The sequence below is a fragment of the Lycorma delicatula genome, chromosome 12 (genome assembly GCF_047948215.1).
Source record: "Lycorma delicatula isolate Av1 chromosome 12, ASM4794821v1, whole genome shotgun sequence".
NCBI classification, from domain to species: Eukaryota; Metazoa; Arthropoda; class Insecta; order Hemiptera; family Fulgoridae; genus Lycorma; species Lycorma delicatula.
This window is the reverse complement of record NC_134466.1, coordinates 57693479-57719901: the sequence shown is the minus strand read 5'-3', so window position 1 is coordinate 57719901 and position 26423 is coordinate 57693479. Positions and strand designations below refer to the sequence as shown.

The 26423-nt window shown below is 30.6% G+C and overlaps 1 protein-coding gene across 7 annotated transcripts in view; it reads right to left on the bottom strand.

Moving 5' to 3' along the window:
- ctrip (E3 ubiquitin-protein ligase ctrip) overlaps positions 1 to 26423 on the bottom strand; it is a 164109-nt gene that overhangs the window by 112061 nt on the left and 25625 nt on the right. For 5 of the 7 annotated variants that reach the window (XM_075380498.1, XM_075380496.1, XM_075380493.1 and 2 more), the window contains 4 exons: positions 21057 to 21171; positions 13541 to 13729; positions 12410 to 12506; positions 3807 to 3978 (listed from right to left, as the gene is read on the bottom strand). In XM_075380498.1, coding sequence (XP_075236613.1) covers positions 3807 to 3978; positions 12410 to 12506; positions 13541 to 13729; positions 21057 to 21124 — 526 coding nt within the window. In that variant the 5' untranslated portion in view covers positions 21125 to 21171. Of the gene's footprint in view, positions 1 to 3806; positions 3979 to 12409; positions 12507 to 13540; positions 13730 to 21056; positions 21172 to 22181; positions 22368 to 26423 lie in introns of those variants that run through there. The other 2 variants (XM_075380494.1, XM_075380495.1) reach the window with 2 other exon arrangements.

Here is a 26423-nt window from a genome sequence, read left to right as displayed (position 1 = left end):
TTAGTATAACCTTTCCTTCTGATGGCTTAGTCTTTAATTTTTTTCTTCAATGGAGATCCCAGATGTTTTCACTCAAGACTGGCATTTTGAATCAGACTCATAGTGATGAACCCATGTTTCATTACCGATGAATATTCTGCTCAAAAATATGTCACCTTCCTTGTTGAAGAGATTGAGTAAGCAATGGCAGATGCTAACATGTTTGAGCTTGTGTTCTGCAGTAAGCTGTCTTGGTACCCATCGTGCACAGACTTTATGGTAGCCAAGCTCATTGTGGATGATTTGATGGTCAGGATCACGACCAATGTTTAAAGAAGACACCACCTCATCGATGGTAACTCGCCTATTCACCAGAACCATCTGTTGAGCTTCCTGAATCTTGCTGTCCGTGGTGAAGGTTTGACAGCTGCCATGCTTATTTTCGTGCGACACACTCATCCAGCCACTTTTAAACTTTTATGTGATAAAGGTCTATAATGAATCTCAGCCCCTTTCACACCCTTTGACCAGAGAAATCTGATCACTGCTAGCTGTTCCTTCTTGATGCCAATTTCTAGCCGAGCGAACATGTTACATTGTAATAGCTAGAAGGCAAATGAGTAAAATAGGGATCAAATTTCATGCATGCAGTTGTACCAATTCTAAGCATGCACGTGTAGAAGGCAGTATGACTACCTTGATGGCGAGAGTATAGATAATTTTTGATGAGCCCTAGTATATAAAGCAAAATTATTAAATATTTACGCTATAACAAAAACCCTAACCAATTATAACCTTGATTTAAATTACTGAGGTATAGATAGATTAATTTATTCCAATGTACAGATTTCAACAATATTATTTATAATTGTTGGAGGAAAAATGCAGGAGCTATCAAGATATGAAGAAAAACAATACACTTTTCAAACACATATGATCACAAAGAATATTTTTTGAACATTATTTTTTATGGATTAACAATCTGATTGTTACTATTATTCAGAAATCACGAATAAAGAAAATAAAAACAGAAAAAGATAAATGAAATTAAAAAAAAATTACTAACCAAAAACTGTTTTAAGACTAACAGAAATATAATTCAAGATTATAGAAATTTCCACTAATAGAAAAGAGCTAAAAGGAGATGTATACAATCTATCAATAAAAAAAAAAATAGATAACGAGAAATGGAAAATTAAAAAACAATAAAAACCATCACACAAGCATATGAAGTTACATAACAAATATAATATATTCATACACATACATATTCACACGCACATATAGTTACATATTACGTACTAACATATACATTTATACATATTATATCTACCCGAGATAGGAATCTGAAATGTTCTTTCACCAAAATCAATCATTGGTTACAAATCAATTAAAATTCCAGCAAAAATTTGACAACTTCAAGAATTTAAAAAGCTGGTTAACTTTGATCATAACATCACCTAACTTAAAGCCTACATGTGCTACTTTAAATATACAGAAAGTCATATTATTGTACACAAGAACATAATGAACCATTATGTGACTACTGTCTAAGGGGCTATCTCATTATAAACATAACAAAATATTTTGTATAGTAGGCCTACATTATTATCTGAAAAAATACAACTGTGAATTTTTTGGATACCAAAATTTGAAAATGACAATTTGTAAATGTAACTTCAGAAACATTTCAAGATTTGATTATGTAACAATATAAATCTTGAGTACACTAAGATGAAGTTCTATTACTCTTTCCAAAAAGCCCTTTTTGACCCTCTGTACGTTATAAAATAAGAATGATACAGCTCACGGAAAGTGACGAAAATGGCTGTTTTTACCTGCTGGCGAGTTAGAAAATAGTCTACTACTAAGGAAAAAAATATTTTTTGGCCACTACAAGGTGGGGTAGTTATTATATACCAAATATCATCAAAATTAAAAATAGTGATGCACTGATCATTTGTTGAATTACAATTGAATAACCCCATTTATAATGATTGTTTTGCATTGATGACTTCCATGGCGATATACAAGCTTTAAGGTGACCTACTTTATTGTAAACAGTATTCAAACATTCCATTCCGTAGAGCCTCCTTTAACCATATTTCAGGAAGCACATACATTAAATAGTTACGAGTTCTGGAAAAAGCAATTTGTTGGTTTAGCTAATAAAGAAAAAAATATACTAGTTTATTTCCATCAAAATAAAATTATTTTGGAGGATATTTATTACATCATTTTGTTTGATTATTACATTTTTTGTAAAAGTGTTGCCACAGATGAGTATATAAATTTATCAATTATGTAGTACCAAAAGGAAACACTGCTTTTTACAGTGATTTGATAAGAGTTTAATAATTTTATATTATTAGTACAAATAATTTACTTTGTTTATAATTATAATTCCTAATAATATAATTATAATATAAATTATAATAATAATAATAATAATAATAAATATAATTATAATTACTATTCCTAATCTAACCATTATTATTTGAATATGCTAGTTTATACTAATGCGTGAATAATATACATTAATGTTTATTTCATTTTTACCATTAGATTTTTCTTTCTTTCAACTTAAAAGTTTACTTTATTCATTTTGTACTTAGTATAAAAGAAAATGTTCACATACAATCCTCAACTTTCTGAATCTGATTTTTTTTTTTAAAGCAGCAGTAAAAAAAAGTACAGTATTATATATAAACATATTTATAAAATATTTCAGAAAAAATTAAATAAGATTCTTATATATGATTTTGACTTTTTTTTTCAATTTGAAATGGTCTACAATTATTAACATTAAGTTTATATTGTGTTAGAAGGTAAATGTACACAAGTTATAGTCTATAATAAAATATACAATTTCTAAAGAACTACGAAAGATAAGAAACTTTAAATATTAATTTTAAACTATTCTGATATTTTTCAAAACAGTTAATAAATTACATATGATTTTTTTCCCATAATTTTCAGACATGCTATGGTCATACACAATGTGGGACTGTTACATGGAACGAGTAAGTTCAGTCCAATAACTAGATTAAATTTGTTAATATGGAAGTGGGAAAATCTAAAAAAAATTTAATTCAATACAAAATATGTGAAGTTTGACAATGGCCTGAACTTTTGGTTTGGTTATCTGCAAAGACATTCAAATCTCATTGATATATATGATACATACGGCAGATATTTTAAAGATTCAAATCTACTAAAAATCTCAACACAAGAGTTAAAGAACAGCTTTTTTGAAAAACTTCAATTATGTATAAAATAAAATTGCTTAAAACTTGGAAGATATGCTTTTTAAAACAAATTGACTGTCCAGTTTCATACTCACATGTCAATGTTCTTTGAAATACTGTTAATAAATGAATATTTTTGAGTTTTTAAAACATTAAAAATTTCAAAAATTATAACTTTCTGTGCTTCAAATCTGTATTAATATCTTCTGTATTTAAAACAGCTAGAAACTTTGTCTGCTCTACTTTCAATAACAATGGCATCAAAACAGATGAAAGCAACCTATCATTATAAAAATGGCAGATTATAAAACATTTGTTACATCCAAAATTTGATTCACTGAAAATTAATTTTTACTAAATTTTCACCGGCATATATAACAAACTTTTATAAACAAAACAAATCTAATTTAAACTTCTTTACATAAAATCCTAATAAATGATAAATTTAATAAGAGGAATAAATTTTAATTATAATCACAGTATAGAATGAAATAAATTGTAAGAATAGTAACTGTGTTATTACGGTATTCAAATATAAATCACAATAACAGATAAGAATGATATTATTATATCACTAACCTGTAGAAGCAGCCTCTGCAACTCCTAAATTACTTTTTGAATTTGATGAATGTATGCTAGCAGCGGACTGTAAATTTTGACTGCTACTGCTGCTATACGTACTACTATTAGAACCAGATGCTGCTATGGTGAAACTGTTATTTGATGAACTTGAACGGCCTCTTCTAAAATCCTTTGATAAAATATAATAATAATCATGATGAAAAATAATATACAATTCAGTAAAATTTCATATAGTGAAATTTAAAAATTGCTATAAAAAATTATCAATAAACTGAATTCACTTGAATCACACTAATTACTGAATTAATGGCATAACTTGAACATATACCATATATTTTCAAAAGATAAGTTATGAAAGAATAATTTATCCCAGTTACAGCCTGACACCCAATTGCAGTTCCCTATGTTAAATTAATTTTAGCAACTGAAAAAATGCAAAGTCGGATTGGAATTTCAAACCAGATTCTTCCAGATAAATATACACTTACATGTAAGAATGGGAATTACTTGAATATAAAGTTTTAATAACATTTATCATCTGTATCGAGTTATAAGTAACAAAATATTAGAAAAATTTATAAATTTACTTCATTTCTGAAATCAAACAACAAATTTATAAATGTAAAGAGAACTTCATAACACAACTCAAGTTTATGTTGTATACGTTTTTGTAAAGTAATAACCAAATGATTATAAACAAACTTAATCTAATAAACGTTTCTTCACATAAAAAACTAATAAATGATAATTTTAAATTACCATCACAGTATAAAATGAAATATATTGTAAGAGTAGTAACTGTGTTATTTTGGAGTAAGACACTCAAAATATAGATCACAATAACAGATAAAAATGATATCTTTGAATTTCCGAATATATGTTTCCGAGTAAGAAAACAAGTTATATGGCAATAACAGAATATAAGAGTATTAAAATTTTAATGGTATTGACATTTGGGTCTTTGGGTGAACATGCAACTATTTAGACTAAACCAACAACTTTTAAAAATTACAGTGTTTGTAACATACCGTGATGCACAGAAGATTAAAAAAAATATATGCACTATTAAAAAAAAAAAATTTACTGCCACAAGCTAACTGCCAATACACTAACCAAATAATTTCTTACTACTGAAACATATAAGATTTGGATTCCTTTAGTAGGAATAGGATTAAGATTAAAATTAGTTTTTAATAAACACACTTTTTTTGTATAAGGGTCTTACAGTATAATCGTTCATGATATTTGAACATTTATTAGATGAATAGCAGTGTCCATACATCATCTTTTAGTTCATACCTTGATATATTGTGACAATTAACACCTGGGAGTTTCACTATCATTTGTTGACAGAATTCAAGATCATTTTAATTAAAATATTACATCTATTTATTTCAGAAAATAATAGTTATAATTCTTATAAACTAATAATAAGTATTTGTACTGACCGACAACAGAATCCTACAGATTCAAAAATAACAGCTATTGTCCGTCATTCATCTTAATGTAGAAAACAAAGAAGAAACCCCCTTCCAATTCACTACTGAGCATTTTCAATGAGAAAGTTTTGTTCAAGGGACACCTCTAAAGTAAAGACCGCTGGGAAATTTCTCTCCTTTCGGTTGGCAAATCTGTGCTGTTCATGACCAAGCTGGTAACATACGCACTGCATTGTTGTCTGTAAGTTGTCACATTGTAGTATCTTTGATTATGTGCGAGTTATTACGCTATAAAATGAATAGGAAAATCAATGTCGCTGCCTATTGTGAAATACATGGAGTCATATGTTTTTTAAACCATCAAAACGTTAAGCCGGCTGAAATTCATAGGCAGTTGGTTGCTTTGTACATTGATAATGTCATGAATGAAAGAAACGTCCGAAAATGGTATGAAAGATTAGAATTAACAGAATTAATGTATATGATGAACATTTGGGGAGGCCCTTAATCACAGAGGACTTGATGAAATGCGTCGATGATGAAATCAGAAAAGATCGTTGATCAACAATTTCCGACCTGGCCCTTCTGTTTCCTGATGTTTCAAGAGCTGTTACTGATTGCATTGTTCATGACCACTTAGGCTTCAGAAAGTTTGTGCATGTTGGGTGCCTCACATCTTAATGGAACATCACAAAAAAATCTGAAATATCTGAATGGGATTGATTTTTCAAAAAAATCTGAATAGGATCTGCTTTAGAATTTTTGATGTACTAAACAGAAAAAGGTGACAAGTTCTTAATTCGATTGTTATCGGTGATGAAAGTGGATTTCGTATTACACTCCAGAGAGAAAATGGCAATAAATGACATCATCCTCAATCACCAACAACGGTCAAGCCACAGCCATTTGGACACAACAGATGGCCAGTCTTTTCGGATCGGTTTAGCATACTGCTGATTGATTTTATACCTTGTGGAACAACTACAAATGCAGAAGACTACTGCAAAACTCTATGTTAAGTTACAGTGCGCCATTTAAAACTGCGATATGGGTGGCTGACCGACGGCGTCATGCTGCTGTACAATAATACACGTCCACATGTTACAAGTCCAACACATGATTACAATCCCCACCATACAGTCCACACTTAGCTCCTTCTGATTAACATTTGTTTGCGTAATCGAAAGAATTTTTGAGTGGTAAGCAATTCGCGGGTGGCAATGAACTTAGAAATGTTGTTAATCAGTGGCTAAATGGACTGGTGGCAGAAGAATACGACAAGGGTATATTGAAGCTGGTGTATCTCTACGATAAATGCCTTAATTTATATGATGATTATATAGAGAAGTAGCATAAGCTATGTAGTTTAAGAAAAATAAATAATGTTTATAAAGATTTCAGAATAATTTTTTTTACAATGAAACGGTCTTTACTTTAGAGATAACCTTTTGTACATATAAAAGCCTACAAAAAGTATACCACAGATAATTAAATCATTTTTATTTCATTTTAAAAATTTATTATTTTATCATTATTTTGTATAATGCTTTTTTTCTAGTTAACATTTTTAATTATGCCACAGGTGTGTTACTCTTGTGCAGAATATAAAGTTCTCAAAGCAAAAAATCTGTATTATATGATTTTGTTAAGTTTCAATTGCTTCTGATTAGCCAACCCAGGATAATTCTATTCATTTAAAATTGCTTATGTATGTAATGAGAGAGGGGGGAGAGAGGGAGGGAGAGAGTGTGTATGTATGTGTGTCATGTAAAAGAAAGAAAACAAAGTACATCACATTATTTATAAAACCTTAACTTATTCACGTTCTAATAACCTCCATAATAAATGAATTACTAGTTTAATCAACAAATAATTAAATGACTTAATTCAACAGTGTGATTTTGCTAATGCTGTAGAGTTTATTTTTACACAACTGTCAAAAAAGGAGAGTACTGTATTTAGGGTGTACATATGTATATTTGTTCTAACATAACAGCTCAATGGCTCAACCGATTATATATTTGTCAACCGATTATATATATTTGTCAGAAATGTTTTTTTTTTGTAGTTATGTTTTTTAATGTTTAATTTATCTCTAAAAAAAAAAAACATTTCTGATAAACATAGCTCTTTAATATAGGATAATTAAAGAACATGCAGGTGACAATCTGTTTAGCTGTTACACTGAATCATACACCCTAAATACATTAACACTCCTTTTTGGGCAGTCTTGTAAAAACACTAGTAAGACAACAACTTCACATGAATGGGGTATACGAGGTTCCCTAATCATTCATAATAAAGTGTTGAGATGCAAGTTATTAAAAATTAATGTTTAATTTATCTCTTTTATTATGCCATGGAGTAGTTTTCATTACTTTTTGAGCAAAAATATACACAATTATATACAACAAAATTTTAAACACATGACAAATTTTGAAATGAAACTGAGCCATTGCTTTACAAATGAACTTTTGATTTAAAAAAAAAAAATCAGTACAGACAGTTTTTCTTATAGCTTTCAGATCTCCTTTAATATATTACAAGATATTTAAGATTTTAAATAGTCTTCATTGCACTGCACGAGTATTTAGAACATTTAACATTATCTGCTGTAGCATATCATGTGAAAAATACTCCTGTAATACAGAATTAATGAACTGTGATGATTTGCATTAAACATTGTTCAAGACCATTCTATGTGGTTGTTCGTGCGCACACACACACACCTGAAGAAAAGTTACACCTAATCAAAAAAAAGGCACGTAGCCCCCGGCTTTTAGCTGTCAGGCTGACCTTGGCTCAATCTTACAAAAAGTAAAAGTGCAATATAAAGTATTTTGCACTAGCCTGCAGCAACCAGGATTTTTTTTTGTTTAACTGCAACTTGACAGAAACATCCAACTATTTTTAACCAAAACAAGGGACCCAAAACTCTTAAAAGTTCTATCAAATGATTTTTAACTAAATTTATTTTTAACTTATGAGCTTTCAATTTGTTTTATCTTAGTTTTCCATGCTGAATAAAAAAAAGCAATATGTCAAAATGTTTAATGTGTACAATACTTTAAGCAATAAAAAAAATGTAAAAGGGTCATTCCATGTCAAGTAGCCTAGGGGTTCCCAGTTGACATCTCCAAACTTCATCAAATTTTGTGTGGACATTTGCTGTGGTCTTAAATGGCGTTTTACCAAATTGTAGCTCTGTCTGCTATTGCTGATTTTCTGTGATCTCTTGAAAAAAAGAGTACTTACTGGTAGTTCACACATACATGCAAAAAATCCTAACTTTGACTTACAATTCTGAAGACAATAATAAAGCTAGGTTTGTTTTAATGCTTTCGATTAACATTTTATGCTGAATTCAAATATGTTATTCACAAATTTCTTTTAGCACCTGCTTTTGAAACAGCAGCTGAAATTCAGCTAAAAAGTTGTTGCAACATTTTGTTAGTCAAAGTCAAAGTTTGAGCTTATATAATTCCTTATCTAGTAATTTAATTGAAAAGAAACTTTGTGACCTGAAGAAGGACATAATTGTATGTAACATCCTAAAGTTTCAAAGCAACTGGAAGCTTATGTCCGAAGATAATCATCATCATCAAATTTGGTCAAAGACTTTTTAGCTCGATTTTTTACCTACCTTTGAAAGCTTATATCTTAGTATACCTTCTTAGAGTTTGTTAGTTTTATAATAGTTAGAAAGAGCAACTTTTAAACAATCCATGCAGTATGCTTTTTGAACCATAGTTTATAAGTGGCAAAAAAAAGTTGAAAAATAACGCATTTTTCATACAGAGCAAGTTTTCCATAATGCTTATGGATTAAATGAATACTCTCTTGTAAAAACTAATTTTTTATCAAGTAATACAATCTGTTTTGATGCCTGTTAATACAAAGTTTTTAATTATATTAGCTGTAACCTTGCCTCTTATTGAATACAGAGCAGACAGTTTCAACTAATTATGTCTGTTACAGAAAGCACAATTTTTTAAGATATTTATTACAAATACACAAAAATCATAAACAAAATGAAATAGTCGTAGTGGTAATAACAGAGTACAATAAAGTATTATAATATAATAAAACACCGCAGCTTCAAAATAAAATATAAATATCTAAAGTAGTCGAAAACATTTTAGCACAATACTTTTAATTCCACTTCAGCTTAAATTATTTCTTAATGATAGATTGGTTGTATTCTGGATACATGTATTGTTGTCCTGATGATGTCGTCAATGGTGCTTCAAGAGTAGCAAAAATGTGCTGTTCTGGAATCTAGCAAGTGTCCTTTCTTGGGGGCCAATGATAAGAACAAGCTGCACCATGAGGATGCATGAAATTAATGAGGGCATCATGTCCTTCAAAAGATGTATCACATATATTTCCAATCCACCAACTATTGTCATACATGCAAGCCACATTTCGGCCTAGTTGCAAGCTGGTAAAAGTGATATGCCTTGAGTAGGTTTATCAGTTTCATAAGCATCAGCTTTAAATACTGAAGTATCATTTGGCTTTATTTCAGTCACTGTCTTCAGTTCAATCAAAAATATATGAATAGCAATGATATCATGGCACAGACAATCACTGATTATACAAATGCTACGATTCTGAAGCTTGTTTTTATTGTAATAAACCATGAATAGATGCAGTGTAGCTTTCCCAATGAAATCCCTGAACAGCATCTTGCACAACAAACTAATTCTTTTCTATAGTCACTGCCTGTTGCATCACTTGTCTGTATGAATCCACTGCTTATATTCTATTAGTTCCTCTAAGTCATAATCTTTAAGCTCATCTAATAAATACGACTCTAATCCAGTTTTTCCAGGAAACTGTCCACGATGTTGTAGCATGCAATCCTTAGATTCTAAGCTGCAGACAGTTTTCACAATCAATAATACCATGTAGTTATCCTTGATGGATATTGCAGCTATCATGAGCTCAACATTTTGAGAAATGGTACAAACACAAACTGAATGTGTACCAGCAGCACCAGGTGTAATGCACCACTTTGACCTAAGTTCACAAAATTTTGAAAAACCAATTTCATGGCCATAATGTGTACAATAAGCTGTGAAAATCTCTTTTAAATTGCACAGAAGTACACGTTTCTACATGTGGACTTTTTCACCACTGATCCTAACTGAAACAAAATCTTTCTTTCCTGGACAGATTCAGGAAAATTCATCATCTTCAAAAAATTTAAGGACCCGTTGTCTAATATCATCATTCAATTTTTTTCCTCCACTTTTTTCTGGTGTCGCCAAAATACCAACTTCAGATTTGAGCAACATGGCCTGCTTCACCATTCGCATTAAAACCTGGAATTCATCAGCTTTTTTTTTTGGATATTCCAGCTACTGGGTGCCAGTGTCAAAAAAGCTGAATATGAACATGCCAGTGTCTTCAATCAGGATATTCAGATCTTTACATCCTTAACACTGCTTATTCTTTAATGTCTGCATTACATTAATAACACTCAAACTAGCAGCAGCAGCTGCTGCTGTAGTAGCAATAGCATCTTGTGCTCTTCTAACCTTTGCTTCAGGTAGCCTTTTGAATCCAGTTTGCTGACATATTTAAGCTTCAAAGGAGAGATTCCAGTGAGGCATCCATTCTTCCAGAAGCCTCTAGCATTTCCACATAATTAGATTCTGGTTGATCATCCTTTGGCTGAATCTCTCTTTGAGCCAGCCAATTCTTGCCAACAATGTGGGCCTAACTTTTGACCCGACTTGAAGTTATAATTTCTTAAAGCTTTTAATTGGTCAGCAGAATCAATATCAATAAGCAACAATCCTTTTCTGGCTTTGTGCAACTTTTTTCCAAATGGATTACAGCAGTCCTTCTATAGGAATTCAACTTCATCAGCAAAACAGCTTATGATATTTATGTGAAGCATATGTCAGTATCTTCATTAAAGCTAGTTCCAGATCACTACTGTAAAAGTTCTTTGTCCATTGCTGATAGTTCCTTCACAGGCAACAAAGACGTTTTTCCATAATTAAACGTTCAGACTTGTGGCATTTAGAACCATCAGGCTTGCCAAAATGAGAGGGGCCAAGAACTTCACTCATTTTAAAACAATACAAAATGCAGTGGAAATAACAATAAATATCAACTGATTATAGAAGTTATTTAACAACTATGCTAATTCACGAAAAGTGCTGCTTATATTCTTCAAAATAAAGAACATTCTAGACCGTTCTAAAGAAATGGAATTTTCAAAACTATCTCAGAAATTTCAGGAATGTTTTTTGAGAATGAAGTTTACCATAACATTCTGGAAATTTCTAGAACATTTTAGAAAATGGATTTTTTCAGATCAGCCTAGAAAGTCAAGATATTGTAAATTTTAGAACACTGTTTAAAAAATCTAATAATATTCTGAAGCACTGTATGTTGTCCACCTTCAGCTGTTTTAATTAATTAGAAATGTCCACACATTAAAAATCTCTCATAAACAAAAGATTGATTATCTTTGAAAAGGTTTCTTACCTATTATAAAAAACAAAATGCATGGATTATGTTGTTCCAACTATTACAAAACAAGCAAAACCTGAGTTGTAAGCCTTCGAAGATGGACCAAAAATCATGATAAAACTTTTTTGCCAAATTTGGTGATGAATTTCTCCTGACATAAGATTCCAATTGCTTATAACTGCAGGATCCTAGAAATAATTATTCCCTTTTTCAAATTACAGTCTCATTTCGATTAAAGAATTAGATAAGGAGATATATAAGCTCAAACTTTGAGTTCCAAAATGTTGCGACAAATTTTTGGCTGAATTTAAGCTGCTGCATCTCAATCCAAATGAAACTTGTGACTAACATAATCAGATGTAGCATAAAAAGTTAACCAACAGTATACCAAAATTTGAATCTTTATCTTTAGTATTGCCGTAAAAACTGTTGGTCAAAGATAACAATTTTTGCATGTGTCCTCCTCCCCCCTTTACTAGAAGTAGTAAGTACCCCTTTTTCAAGAGACCACAAAAAAATCAGCCATAGCAGATAAAGAGCTGTAATTTGGTATTATGGCATTTCAGACATGGGGAACCTCCATCAAAAATTTGATAATATTTGGAGATTGTCAACTGGAGACGATTTTCAAAACTGTACCACTTGACATGGAATGAACCAAAATTAACTTACTTGTTGACCTAAAATAACGTTCTGAGTTGGTGAAGCTGCAGTCGTTTGTGTCTGATTTCTAGGCCTGCCACGACCTCTGCCACGTTTAGGTTTGTTACTAGAAGTAAACAACAAAAAAGCAAAAAATTAATCAATATATCTTTATGTAAGGTTTCGTATTGCATAAACAGATTGTAATACAGAATCATGTTACAATAAGTATCGCAATCTAAAACTTCAGACTTGAATTATTAACTTATATAATAGTTTTGATTGCACTGTACATAAAAATCGAATTAAGACAAAAATTAGACATTAAACAATTAACAAACAAAAACAAGGAGCGAAGGAGAGGTAAAGGGATAGGGCTTATGGAGAGAGTGAGGGAGGGAGGTAAGTTTTCAGACAAAGGTTTTTACAATCTTAAAGAAAATTTCTAGAAATTTTGGAAATGAAATTCACACTAGTAAAAGAAAATTTGATTAATGTGAAATGTACACAACAATTAGAAAAACACCAAAAATTATATAGAATAGCAACAATCTTAAGCAAGCAAGTCACTTAAAATAAGAAATAAAAAGCTGGAAAGTTGAATAAGTTTCCTGGAGAGGACAACTTTTCCAGTTACACTCTGGCTTCCAAAGGCTACATCCTTAATCACTCTACTTAGAAAGAAAATTAAGAGAAAAATATTAAAGTATGTAAGAATGTAATATAGAATTATTCCACAAGTTTGAAATACAGGAGCCATAAGATTCATACCTCCCTGCTCCATTAAGCAATTCTGACAAAAATAAAATGGCATCAAATATCCCATATATAGATAATCTGCCAAATTTCATCCAAATTGGTCCATCCAGTTGGAGATTTAAAAAACAGACCAAAACACAACCTTCCTAAATTTGTCAATGCTAGAATTGTGTGTTTTGGTTAGAGGGAATCATGAAACATCAATATCGGAAAAACCCCAACAAGAATTTGACCCGATTAGCACACTATTCTCATACAGTATACCAATAACTTTTCAGTATTACTACAAAAAAAACAGAAAATAAAAAATTAGACCAGAAAGAGTTACACAAGGTATAACCCTAAAACAAGGAATTTTTGGTTCAATATTAAAAATCTAATAATAAATATATTTTAACACACCTTATTGTAAAAGAGGTGTTGAGTTCAGCAGCGGCAGAAGCTGCCACCGAGGAAGAAGACGATGATGATGATGATGATGAAGCGGATGCCAATCTCGGTTTTTTCCTTCTGTTATCCCCCCCCTTTTCTGATAAATCTCTTTTGTTTCCCCTCCCACGACTACCGTTCTGTCGGCTTCTGCCTCTGCCCCTGAAACACAATCATTTTATTACTTTTATTTTTAGTTTTCTTCTTCTTTAAACAATATAAAAACCCCCAATTTAACTGCTTAATAAAAGTAATGAAGATAAATTGAGAAAAGTATATCCCAACACTAACTGATAAAGTAAATACACAATATGATAACTAACAATACTAAAAAATAAATTTTATATAATTTAAACTCCTGAAAATTAACTGAGGCCATCAATTTCATAAGAGTTGCTCTACAATTTTAATACTATGGTGGACTTAACAACAATCTTTCATGACACCCCATTACGTAGTGTAAACAAGAAAATTCATCTCGTCATTGTATATTGTATTTTGCCACAAATGTTTTAAAAGTCTTTCAATAAAAAACAAGCGAAGCGAATCAACTGATGAAACTAAACTTTGAAATTTTCTTTTCAAGAAAAACATATTTGCATAATACTGCTTCAATAACATTATGCAACATTAAAAACTTGTTCACTGCCAAGAACTAACAAAACAAATGGTGATTTCAATCCACAGCAGTCAAAATGTTTAGAGAATTTTAACAAATAATTTATTTTAATTCCTAGCTTATTTTTTTACTTATTTATCCAAAATAATTTTATAAAAATTACTGAACATATTACTCATACAAACAAATACATGCATATAAAATTCCTGCACATTTATGCATTATACAACTTAAACGCAAGGTTAGTAAAAACAGATTTAAATACATAGACTTTATTACAGTACTGTCTCTATCAATGAAAAAAGAAGTTGTTTATTTTTCATTTAGATATGTAAATATAATTTTAAATTTAAGCTGTCAATGACAAGTTCCAAAAATATACCTTTATTTTAGGGCAGAGAAGCATATTTTTTTATAAAATCACACATGTATGGAGCATATTATTATTATTATTTGAGGCAATTCTCAAGGCAAAATATAAAAGTTATCTTTCTATAAGATAAAACAAAAATAAATTTCTAGTAGTATTCTTAAACTTACTTTAAGAAGAAAGGATAAAATTTAATTTTAAATTGATAATGACATAATATTAAATTACTTTAATCAATCTCAACAGGAATCATTTTGGGTATTTCTTAAAATTTAATATACAGTTGCCTTTGTAATATAAATATTTGTTGTGTACCTAGAATTACTTAAGATATTATAATTTTCAAAATTACTATCTAATTATTAGTTTGACATTTTTTAATAGACAAAATTCATCAAATATTTATTTAAAAAAGAGTAGCAAAGTATTGCACAGCTTTTTCATTGCAAAATTGTTTTTTTTTTCAATTCAAACATTAAGGGTCTGACTTTTAATAATAAAATAATTTTATCATTTCATAAAATGATAACAAAAATGTACACAATTAGAAATTTTGGGTTGGGGGTTGATTTTTTGGATTATTATTATAAATGAATTTGAGTTAACAAATCTACTTATAGATTTGTTTGAAATTTTACAGAAAATTTTATTTAAGTTTTCTCAAATATATATATATATATATTAAAAAAACATACTCATGTTCGCGCATGCATACACATTTTTTGGTCGAGATGAACTAGTTGAACTTAAATATAAAGACTTTCAATAATTAACATGATCACCATAGCCTTCCCATTAATACAGATTAATTTAGCTCAGGAAGGTAAAATATCTATAATTTTTTTTCAAGGTCCGACTGATCGCGAAATAAAAAACAGCGCAAAAATTGAATAAACCATTGTGCAGCATCACTAGTATGGCCTTCAATCACGCCACGTCACTTTGTTTAGTTCTGAACATGCAGCTAGCATGTAAACATGTCTACACTATAGCATCTCCCGCCAAGTGTGAAGTATGTGCGGTAATTCGATTTCTTCAGGCTGAGGGGTGTAATGCAGCTGAAATTCATAGACGAATAAGTAATGTGTAGAATGAAACTTCAATGAGTGACAGCAAAGTGCGACAATGGTGCAGGAACTTTAAAGCAGGACATACAGATGTTCATGATACAGGCGGTCAGGGAAGGAAGGAAGTGTCAACCGATGATCTCATTGAGCGAGTGGATGAGGCAATTCGAGAAAATCGTCGATTCACAATTACTGTAATGAGTGATTTGTTTCCTGAAATTCAAGGTCAGCTCTCTACACCATTGTGAGCGAGACTTCAGTACCACAAAATGGGTTCCCAAGATGCTGTCCGACCATCACAAAACAATGAGAATGGACGCCTCCCTGACATTTCTTCGGCGCTACCACAATGAACGGGTAGTTTTTTGAACAAAATTGTCACAGAAGACGAGACATGGGTCCATTTCAAAACTGAAGAAACAAAAGAACAATCCAAACAGTTGATGTATTCTCAATCTCCCAGTAAACCAAAGAAGTTCAAGCGAACCTTCTCCAATAGAAAGTGTATGGCTACTGTGTTCTGGGACCGGAATGGAGTTCTCTTTGTGGAATTCATGGAACGTGGCACGACCATCACTGCAGCCTCATACTGTGTGACTCTTCAACGTCTACGAAGGGCAGTTCAGAATAAGCGGAGAGGAATGTTGTCATCAGGCATTGTCTTTCTCCATGACAATGCTCGGCCGTTTGCAGCTGTAACAAAGAAGCTCCTACAGCATTTTCGTTGGGAAGTGTTTGATTACTAACCATACAGCCCGGACACTTGGCTCCATCTGATTTTTACCTCTTTGCTCACATGAAACGCTGGCTAGGAGGACAACATAATGGCACAGACATTGAGCTGCAGACCAGCATAGAAACATGGCTGAAAACACAGGCAGCTCCGTTCTATGACGAGGGTATTGGAAAGTTGGTACCACGCTACAACAAATGTCTAAATCGGAGTGGCGACTATGTAGAGAAATAGGATAACTATGTAAGTACTTGTTACAAATAAATTTTTTTTTATTTTCACTATGGTTTTAATTTCGTGACCGATCAGATCTTGAAAAAAAATAACCCTCTTATAACTACTAAATGGAAACCTCTTTGTGCAAAGAATCTTTATAGAAATAAGAAAAAAATTTCAAATTAGCTCATACTGTTGGAATTAAGTACTGCATGCCAACATTGAAAATATTAGATTGTATCAGAAAAATATTAATTGTAATCAGCACATCAGTCATTATGATCAAAATGAGTCTTTCACATTTCTACCCAAACAATCCTGAAGTTAATATTTCAATTAAAACCAAGACCATTAACATTCCAAAGAAAAATGCCATTTAGTCTCTAAAACTCAGAGTTTCACTATGAAAAATCATTACAAAGAAAATTGATAACTAGATTCAAAATATAAAAACATTCTCACCTATTACAACTGATCTCAGTGCAGTTATTTCTTAAATATAAGTGAGAACAAATATTAAAATAAACCAGATCTCAATATACTATTGTCTCTTATCTTAAAAACTGGCTACTGCTTAAAAAGTATACTTAGTATCTTTATTCATCTCATCATCTTTTGTCAATACTAGGAAAAGCTAATATGTCATTATAAACTTAATACACAAAAATAGGCAGCAATTTTATATACTCAAACATTAGTAAACACTCAAAAACATCTTACATAAGTATGTAATTTATTAATCAAGAACTGATGGGTTACAAACATATCACTCCAGATAAGAAAATATTAAAAAAATACAACAGTAGACAATTTCAAACATTCAATAATAGACACAATAAAAAAAATTGAAATTCATCGAATATTTTATAGAATAAATTTAACTAAAGTGGTTGATACATATAACTTATTTAATTACATGATTATATATATGTAATAAATGAATAAAAAGCATCCAGAAATAGGGCTTTTTCACAAATGGAAGAAAACCCCATAAATATTCCTCAATTTCTTTAACACTAGCTTTCCTTCAAATGTGATCAGGAAGAGCACTTTTGAAAAAGTGCTTATTAACATCCATGACTAATTTTGTTCAATCGCATCTCCAGTCCCATCAATTGCATCACAGTTACTAGACTTATTCCATATTAGAATAACATGGAATAATAATATCTCCCTTACTTGGGCTATATCTTGCATATACACAGCATAGGTTCACCTTTACCTATCCATTTGAGTGCATCTAAATGCTTAATGACATGTTTTATTTTTGAATTCGTTTTATGTTTCAATTGTAAAAAAAAAAGTTAATTTAAACTCGCTAATATGATAAGTAAACTATAAAATACAGAAAAGAAAACAAATAAAAAATCAATGAAATTAACACTTTATGCTAAAGAACTGTAGTCATTACTTGTGCTACCCACTGGATACCTTAGTTACAAGATTTGTTGGTTGATAAATTTCCTGTGACACAAACAAAATATTTAACTATTAAACAATAGGATCTTCTGTCACAGCCTTGCAAGAAGATTCAATTTTATCTGGGCATATACAGAGAAAAGATTGGAAATTGAAACCCTATTTAATAATAATAGGCCTGTCAAATATATTTTTAAAAAAGATCAACTGTAAATAGTGTAAACTTGTTATTTTAAAGATATTCAGCTCAAGATTACTGGAAATTTGGATCACCAAAACTCAGAAAATCATGACAACTTACTTGTTTTTGCAAACGTTCATAAGAAATTTAACAAAAATTGGCAAAGTTGAATAATTCTCTATAATAACAATTAAAAGTTAAAAAAAAAAATATATATATATATATATATATATAAATTTCAGATAAAGATTACCAGCTTTATATTTTAACACTCACTTTATTGTTTCAATCATGTGACAAGAATTCAATTTTTCAAATACATTTTTTTTTGCAAGGAACCTACAAAATTCATGAACTGAACAAAATTGAAATATTGGGTATATTATGCACAGTATACATTGTTTAGATACATAAAACAAATATGATCTGTGTGTTCAGAGTGCTGTTTGTCAGCCATTGCAGGGTAACTGAGAAGGTATAGTAGGTAAAATGTAAACAGAAAACCATAAATTAACAATTGTTTTCAGTATTCATCCTCAAACATTTTAATTTTTTTTAAATGTAAAGAAATATTGTATTCAATCACTGATAGTATTTTATTTTTATTTAAATTTAAGTTATTTATAAAAAAAATTAATTATAATTAGTAAAATATGCTTTCATGAGCTTTTTTAAATTAAATAAATTACATTACAGCTTTTTATCTAATTTCCTTACTAAAAATAGCAATAAAAATTAGAAATTTAAAATTAGAATATTATATTAGGCAACTGTTTTATTCATTTAATGATGAATCAAAAGTAATGGCATATATGATCACTAAAAAAAACACATAACATCCACTTTGGTTTCAATGCTGTCTAATGTTTACCACATAACTTTCCCCCTTCCTTAGTTATAAATGCATTTCAAGCGTGAAATAAAAATATAGGAATTATAAGAAATATAAAATATAGGAAATAAAAATACCAGAATTTATGTCAATTGGGAGAGAATATTCATTTAAACCAGTTCATTTCAATCATTTCTCTTTTGAATTTTTAACTTCATATTTATAATGTATGATCACAAATACCTCTAGGTAAAATTTGGTTTACAAAATTATTTAATTCTTGGTAGACAATGGAATTTTACATAAATTTTAATTAAACTTTTTTTTTCAGAATTTGGGTCGGGTCTCACCAGGAAGGGACAGAAATGTATCAATTCAAACAAACAAAGCAATTGATTTTGAATGGTTTAATTCAAATTTGTTAAGTTTAAGGCGATTCAAAGAAAATTTTAATAGAATTTTGGTTATATAGCTAACATTTAAAGCATAGATTTTAGATTTCTTCAAAACAAATCTACTGAACTCTTTTTGGGATCCGACATCTCTAAATGTAATATGAGTAAATTATTATAGACATTTATAGCAACAGCATAAAATATAAAGTTGAGGGTAAATAAAAATAGTCTGACAATAGTAAATAAGTAATAAATGACATGAATAACACAGCACAAGGAAACAATTATGATCCTCCTCTAGTTTATTTACCTTATGTTCGTTTTCAGCAATTCATTATCAACAAACAATACTTACTAAAATTAAACTATCTAATTTTAGTAAGTATTGTTTGTTGATAATGAATTAAGAAAATTATGCTGAAAACGAACATAAGGTAAATAAACTAGAGGAGGATCATAATTGTTTCCTTGTGCTGTGTTACTCATGTCATTTATTACTTATTTACTATTGTCAGACTATTTTTATTTACTCTCAACTTTATATTTTATGCTGTTGCTATGAATGTCTATAATAATTTACTCATATCATATGTATATTTCATATGTTAAACTATCTAAAAGAACTCTTAACACTAAAAATAATAATAATTATGCTATCTTTCTATCAAATTTCTGGAATTTATACTTCAAAGCAATAATCTAAATCTAAACTTTAAAAAGGATTAGATTAATACTACATTAAAATTGTTGTCCTGCAAAACCACATGTTATAAAAATTCCTCCCTAAAAATTTTTTTTGAAATTTTGAAAAATAAATTTACTGTTCTAGATTGAACGTTATGACTGTAGAAGAATTTTAAGGCCCAATATTGAATTTTACAAATATATATATATATATTATATAATTTTACCCCACATAAAATTTAAAAAAAATAAGGACAGGAGATTGTGTTTACAATCATAAATAGGAAATAACATTGTAAATTCAAGGATGCAAAATCTAAACAGCTATTAAAACAGCAAGTTAGCAATATCCATTCCATTAAGTAGTATGTAATATCTATAGCACTAATATAAAACCCTCTTCGATAGACGTCATTTAACATAAATTTTGTTTTAGCATGTAATCTAGTAGTATATTTATCAAAACGAACTTATTAAATAATGTCCATTAAGATGTAGTTTGACTTATCTACCCATCCAAGTAAAATTGAAGGTGTATCTTGACACGGTATATCTCATATTAAATGTTGAGTTATAAATAAAATTCAATTTATTCTTTGTTACTTTTATCTCTATTTGATTCAATTCCAACTAATAATTGCAGTCTTTATTGATGATAAAACTTTACTGAATTTGATAAAATGAGCCTATTTTTTTTTTTTAATTTGTTTTCATTATGAAACAGACTGAAAACATATTCCATAAAGTACATTTTATATAACTTCCCAAGTCCAAAAAGAATTTTTGATGCACATGAGAAACATTGTTCTAATAATTTTCTAACCTATTCAAGAAACTTTGTAAATAGGAAAACTATCTTGAATATTAAGTTTTAACTGTACATAGGGACCAAAAATAAAATCACAAAGTTCATAGGCCGAATTATCTGGAATAAGTTAATAAAAAAGCAAACAAAATAATGAACTACACCTACCTGGATTGACTCGCCTCCTTTTGATCCGTCGTTTTCCCCCCGAACACAGAGCTAACTCGTTCGGCCATAGACGCTCCCCGCGGCTGGCCACATGCCACGTGACAACTCCTTAAACCTGTACAAAAAAATTTGCTTATTCAGTATTACAATGAGACATGCACTTAAGTAATTTTATAAAACTTAAGTATTGTAAACCTTTTTTTAATGGTATTCAATGTAACCAGCAGTTCCAACACTTATCAAGAAAAAACTTCTGTTGATCATGCTATTCCATGATACAATTTATATTTGGAACTAATTTTATAAGAACAGTAGATTGGAACACAATAGTATATATTTGTAATTAACATTTTATAAATTACAATCATTAGAATTTGTTATTCCTATGATTATTTCACAAATTCCTCTTTTTTGTTCAATTTTTTACAAGTTTTTATAAGAATTGTACAAGCAGTTGACAGTAGGCTTTATAATTAATTTGTGCAAAAAAATGTTTTAAGTTTTTCTGCTAGAGAATAAAGAAATAATAAAAATTTCACCAAGCCCGTTTACATTTAACATTCAAATTAATCACAACCAATTTATCAGCCTAATCAATAAACAAAACAAACTGGTGGATAAAAATTAATCTAAAACAATCATTAACACTTTTTTTAAGTGTTTCATTAAAGAAGATAATAACATTAAAGAAAATAAATTATAATGCAATATAATTGATCTACAGAAAAACTTAATTTCCCAATTGAAATATTACAGTTTTGATAACAAAAATACTAATTATTCAAAATGGCTTAACATAAAATCTCGAATAACAGAAATTCAACCTATGTTGTTAATATTCATTTTTCGGATAGTCTTTAGGCCCGTCGAAGCGTGTCAACTTGAGCTGCTTCAAATAACTGCAACAGAAATTTCAACCTATCTTTTGGTAATGGGCATAGTAAAAAAAAACCAGAACGCCCATTCAAATGATAGGTATATCAATAAGTATGTGAACTGCAACTTTACTTTGTAAAATCCAGCTGCATCAGCATCACAATAAAAAAAAAAGTACCGAAAACCGATACTTTGTTATAACTAACAAGTCTCTCGGTGCAAAATTAACAACCTTCAAATGATACCAACATTTTAAGTTTAATCTTTACAGAACGATAATCCCATTATATTTCCTTTACGCAACACACTTAAAATATAAAACTGCGTTAATAAATATAAAACACGGTTTAATCCAAGGCACTTACAACAGATCACGCCGTACGAACGAATTTAACACAACTCACGTAAGTACAGGTTATGTTACGTGAAATAAACTGTACGAACAAAAGGGAATATTTGAACACGAAATATCCCTCGAATACTACATATCCTTAACGAAAATTCCCGAAAACATAAATAAAACTGGATTTATGCGATCAGACTCCAGTTCCACGAAAATACAAATAGGAAAAATAACAGCAGTAATATTTAAAAAATCTAGACAGCTTAACCTCACAATCTAATAAACGCCCTACTAGATTCTGGCACGTGTAACTAACTTCATTAGATTTAGATGTACTTTTTATAAAACTTGCGTAAAATATTACTAGAATAAAAAATAAATAGTCACACAAACGATCACATTTTTATACGTACCAATCCGTAACAAACGAAATCTTACGTAATTTCTAAATAATAATAATACTTTATAAATAGGAAAAACAACTAATATTAAATCACATAAACCCCTTCAGCTTAAAAACAAATTTCTAAAAAAAATTATCAAATTTCTTATTCAAATTTATTAAAGGGAAAATCATTGTACTGTTTACTGTTAACATATTAATCCACAAAACCTGCACTAATTTGACTTTTTAAAATTTATAATATTCTACTTGTAATACAAATTGTAAGCGTAGAAAACTGAACACATTTTTAACTTCACTCCTACATACATGAAATAAGCAAATCATGTCAGTTTCATGGAAAATTTCTATAAAAATGACTCCGCCTTATATAATTAAAATTATAACTCTTTACTCGTGTTATTTTGAGATTATTGCTTCTGAATTTAAATAAGATAAAATACTCGTAAAAACAACACATACAACTTAACACATTATACCTACCCATTCGTTATATCCAAAATCCTCATTTATGTAAAACAAATGAATAAAACAAACTCACCCACTCTCTCCCTTTATATATACGTATATTATTAATTCTTATAACTTTTAAATTAACCCTTTTATTTTTACTTTAGAAGTCAGCACTAAATTAAAAACAATTAATTAATCCTTAATTTGACGTTGATTTCATGGTCAAAATCAGTCGATTTCTTGTTGACTGTTTTTGCCTTCAGTTCATCGATAGAGTGGGGGGATTAGATTCAAAACTCTATCCTCCATAGCCTCAAATGAAAAAAATCGCAAAATCAAAAAAAATCTGGGAAACGCGGCGGCCAACCCCCTCTGTTAAACAATTCGTTCGAACGCATACATGCATAAATCATTCATTGTACGTACGGCAGAACGTTCACACTTCTTGTATTGACAGTCTGGTCAAAAAACATTGGATTCATTATAAGGTTACCAGAAACTGCATACCATGCTTATCGCGAAATGGACGCTTAAACATCAGGCGAAGATTTTGTCAAGCAGTACCTGATATGTGAATGAATTAACATGTACAGATAAATGAAACGTGCCTCGTCTGACATGATATTATAGTATTGGATCTGTCTGTCAATCAAGACATTTCAGTCTGTCTGTTTTCCCAAACTTGTTATACGATAAAGTTTCAAATTTAAATCGTAAAGATTCCTACGGCCATATGAGTATTTTACACCACTTTGTTGTGATAATAGTTTTTTTCCGTACAAACAGAAATTCTTCTTTGAAAATAGGCTATGGGCTTTGGAATCCTACCGAAAGATCGTGCATTTCGTTTTGTTTGAAAACGAACCCATTTTAGCCAAATCGTCTATGCTACTTAATATTTGCTGGAATACTACCAATTTGAAATTTAATTAAAAAGATCCACAAGGCTTGCATTACAGCAAATCATACCTCAATCGAATAAGTCATTTTAGATAAAAAATTTGCAAAGAACGAAACTCTACTGCACTGTAGCACGATCAGTTCGCAAATGACAAAAATAAACGAGAAAAGTAATAAACAACCAATAGCAACGTTAAAAGTGATACTAACCGCAGTTCGAGCCAGCTCGTTTCGGTTTTACGTCGCTCACCCGGTCGCTATAAAAATCCAATACTAAGCAACGGTATTGACAAAAAAATAAAAATAAAATGATTTCTAAGTCGTCAATGAAGACGAAAAAGTAACTTTTGTTATAAAGATTTTCCACTTTTATGTTAGGATGTAAAAACCAATAAAATGGGATCACCAGGGAGCAACAAAATAAAAAAAATGTTATTTGTGTGTGCGCGCGCACGCAATATCAGAAACGCACACAATTAAGCCAAGCACAGTTTTTCAAAATTTATTAAAAAACATGCTTCTAGGTCTCTAGTTGAGTTACAACTTTTAACTATTTGTCACTATGTTGAAGTTGATTGTTATGGACATTCAAATACAGATGGAACAGAAGAAACGCAAGTTTTTTAAACTGCTAGTACTCGGCGGCGCGTGGGGGTATTAACCTTCGGCGACCTCTGGCGGACAGCTAAGACTACGCAGTTTCAGTCGATATGGATCTAAAACATGGTGCTGTTGAGCAACTTTTTTTTTTTTTTTTTTAGATATTGTGGTCACGGTTCAAGGTCTTTTCTGTTGAAATTTTAATGTCGAACGTTGAGGTGCAGTTCCAGATCGAACACCATACTCTAACGGGTTGAAACGTTTAGAAGTACTGGATCTGTAACGAAGAAAAAACCACCTGGCCTTCCCAGTTCAGTCGGAACTCCGGAAAACGTAGAAAGAGTGAAAAGGGCAGTTCTTGCTAGTCCGAAAGGATCCGCTAGGCGACAGGCTATAGCGTTGGGTATGTCACGTCGTTCGCTTCATCGCATCTTACACGGTGATTTCAAATTTCATCCATACAAAGTAATAATTGTCCAGCAGCTAATTGAAAGGAATTTTGTGACATAATGAACGCTATTCTTACGGAAGATGCAAACACTTTAATAATGATGATGAGAAACGAAGCCCATTTCCATCTGGATGTTAATGTACAGAACTGTTGGCATTGGGCGTCGGAGAACCCACGTGAACTAAACCAAAACTCTGTCCACGGCTCAAAAGTAACAGTGTGGTGCGGTGTTTCCAAGATAGGGGATCGCTGGTCCTTACTTTTTTGAAGAAGGGGAACCGCAGTTACAGTGACATCAACGCACTACATCGGCATGTTAAAAAAATTCCTGTGTCCAGAACTGGAAAAGGCATCGGGTGAAAATGAAAGAAATGTGGTTCCAACAGGATGGTGCCACAGCTCACAAGGCGAGAGCATCAATTGAAGTGGTTCGACAAATATTTCCTGGACATGTAATTTCACGATTCGGCGATGTTTTGATTTGTGACTTCTTTTTATGGGGCTACCTAAAATCAAGAGTGTACGTAAACAAGCCCCCACACAATCGAAGACCTGAAAATTTCCATTCGTCAAGAAAGTTGTGTAGAATGAAATGTTGGAGAAAGCCTTGCAGAGCTATAAGGAGAGGCTCCGAATTTGCGTCTGACAAGAAGGACGTCATCTTACTAACGTTATTTTCCGGACCTAATTAAGATATGTTGATTTCAAAAATGCAATAAAAATATTAATTAATGTAAAAATTTTTTTCTATAATTAAAACAACCGAAGTTACTCAGTAGTGAAAAACATGATTTTCCTCTGCTCCACCCTTTATAATCCAAAAATTGAACCCCAATAACAACTTGAATCAACAATCCGGGCAGGCAGGCATATTTACCCTGGTTGGATATACATTGGATAAATTTTTTTGGTAGCTGAACATTTAGTAGACACAAATTCTGGTGGAAATTTAGGTATAATTCTCAAGTGAAACATCATTAAATTTAGAAAAACATTTAGAACTAACTGGATGTTACTTTATAAAATATCATGAGGCAACATCAGTCAATAACATTGCATCACACAATCATAGTCTTACATTGTTTTATTGCTCGCATATTAATTTGATCACATATCTGTTTGCCAAATTGTTTTTTCTATTAATTTTGATAAAATGATATAAACTGAAAGTAGGATGATGATAAGTTTGCTCTGTGCTACGCTATTCAAAAACTGAATGAAACTTTTCTAAGATGTTACCTAATCAACCCACACAATATTATCGAAATGCTATCGCCTTTCTGTACACAAATATGCATCTATCATATAAGGTATTCTCATATGCATATTTCAAATGCTACA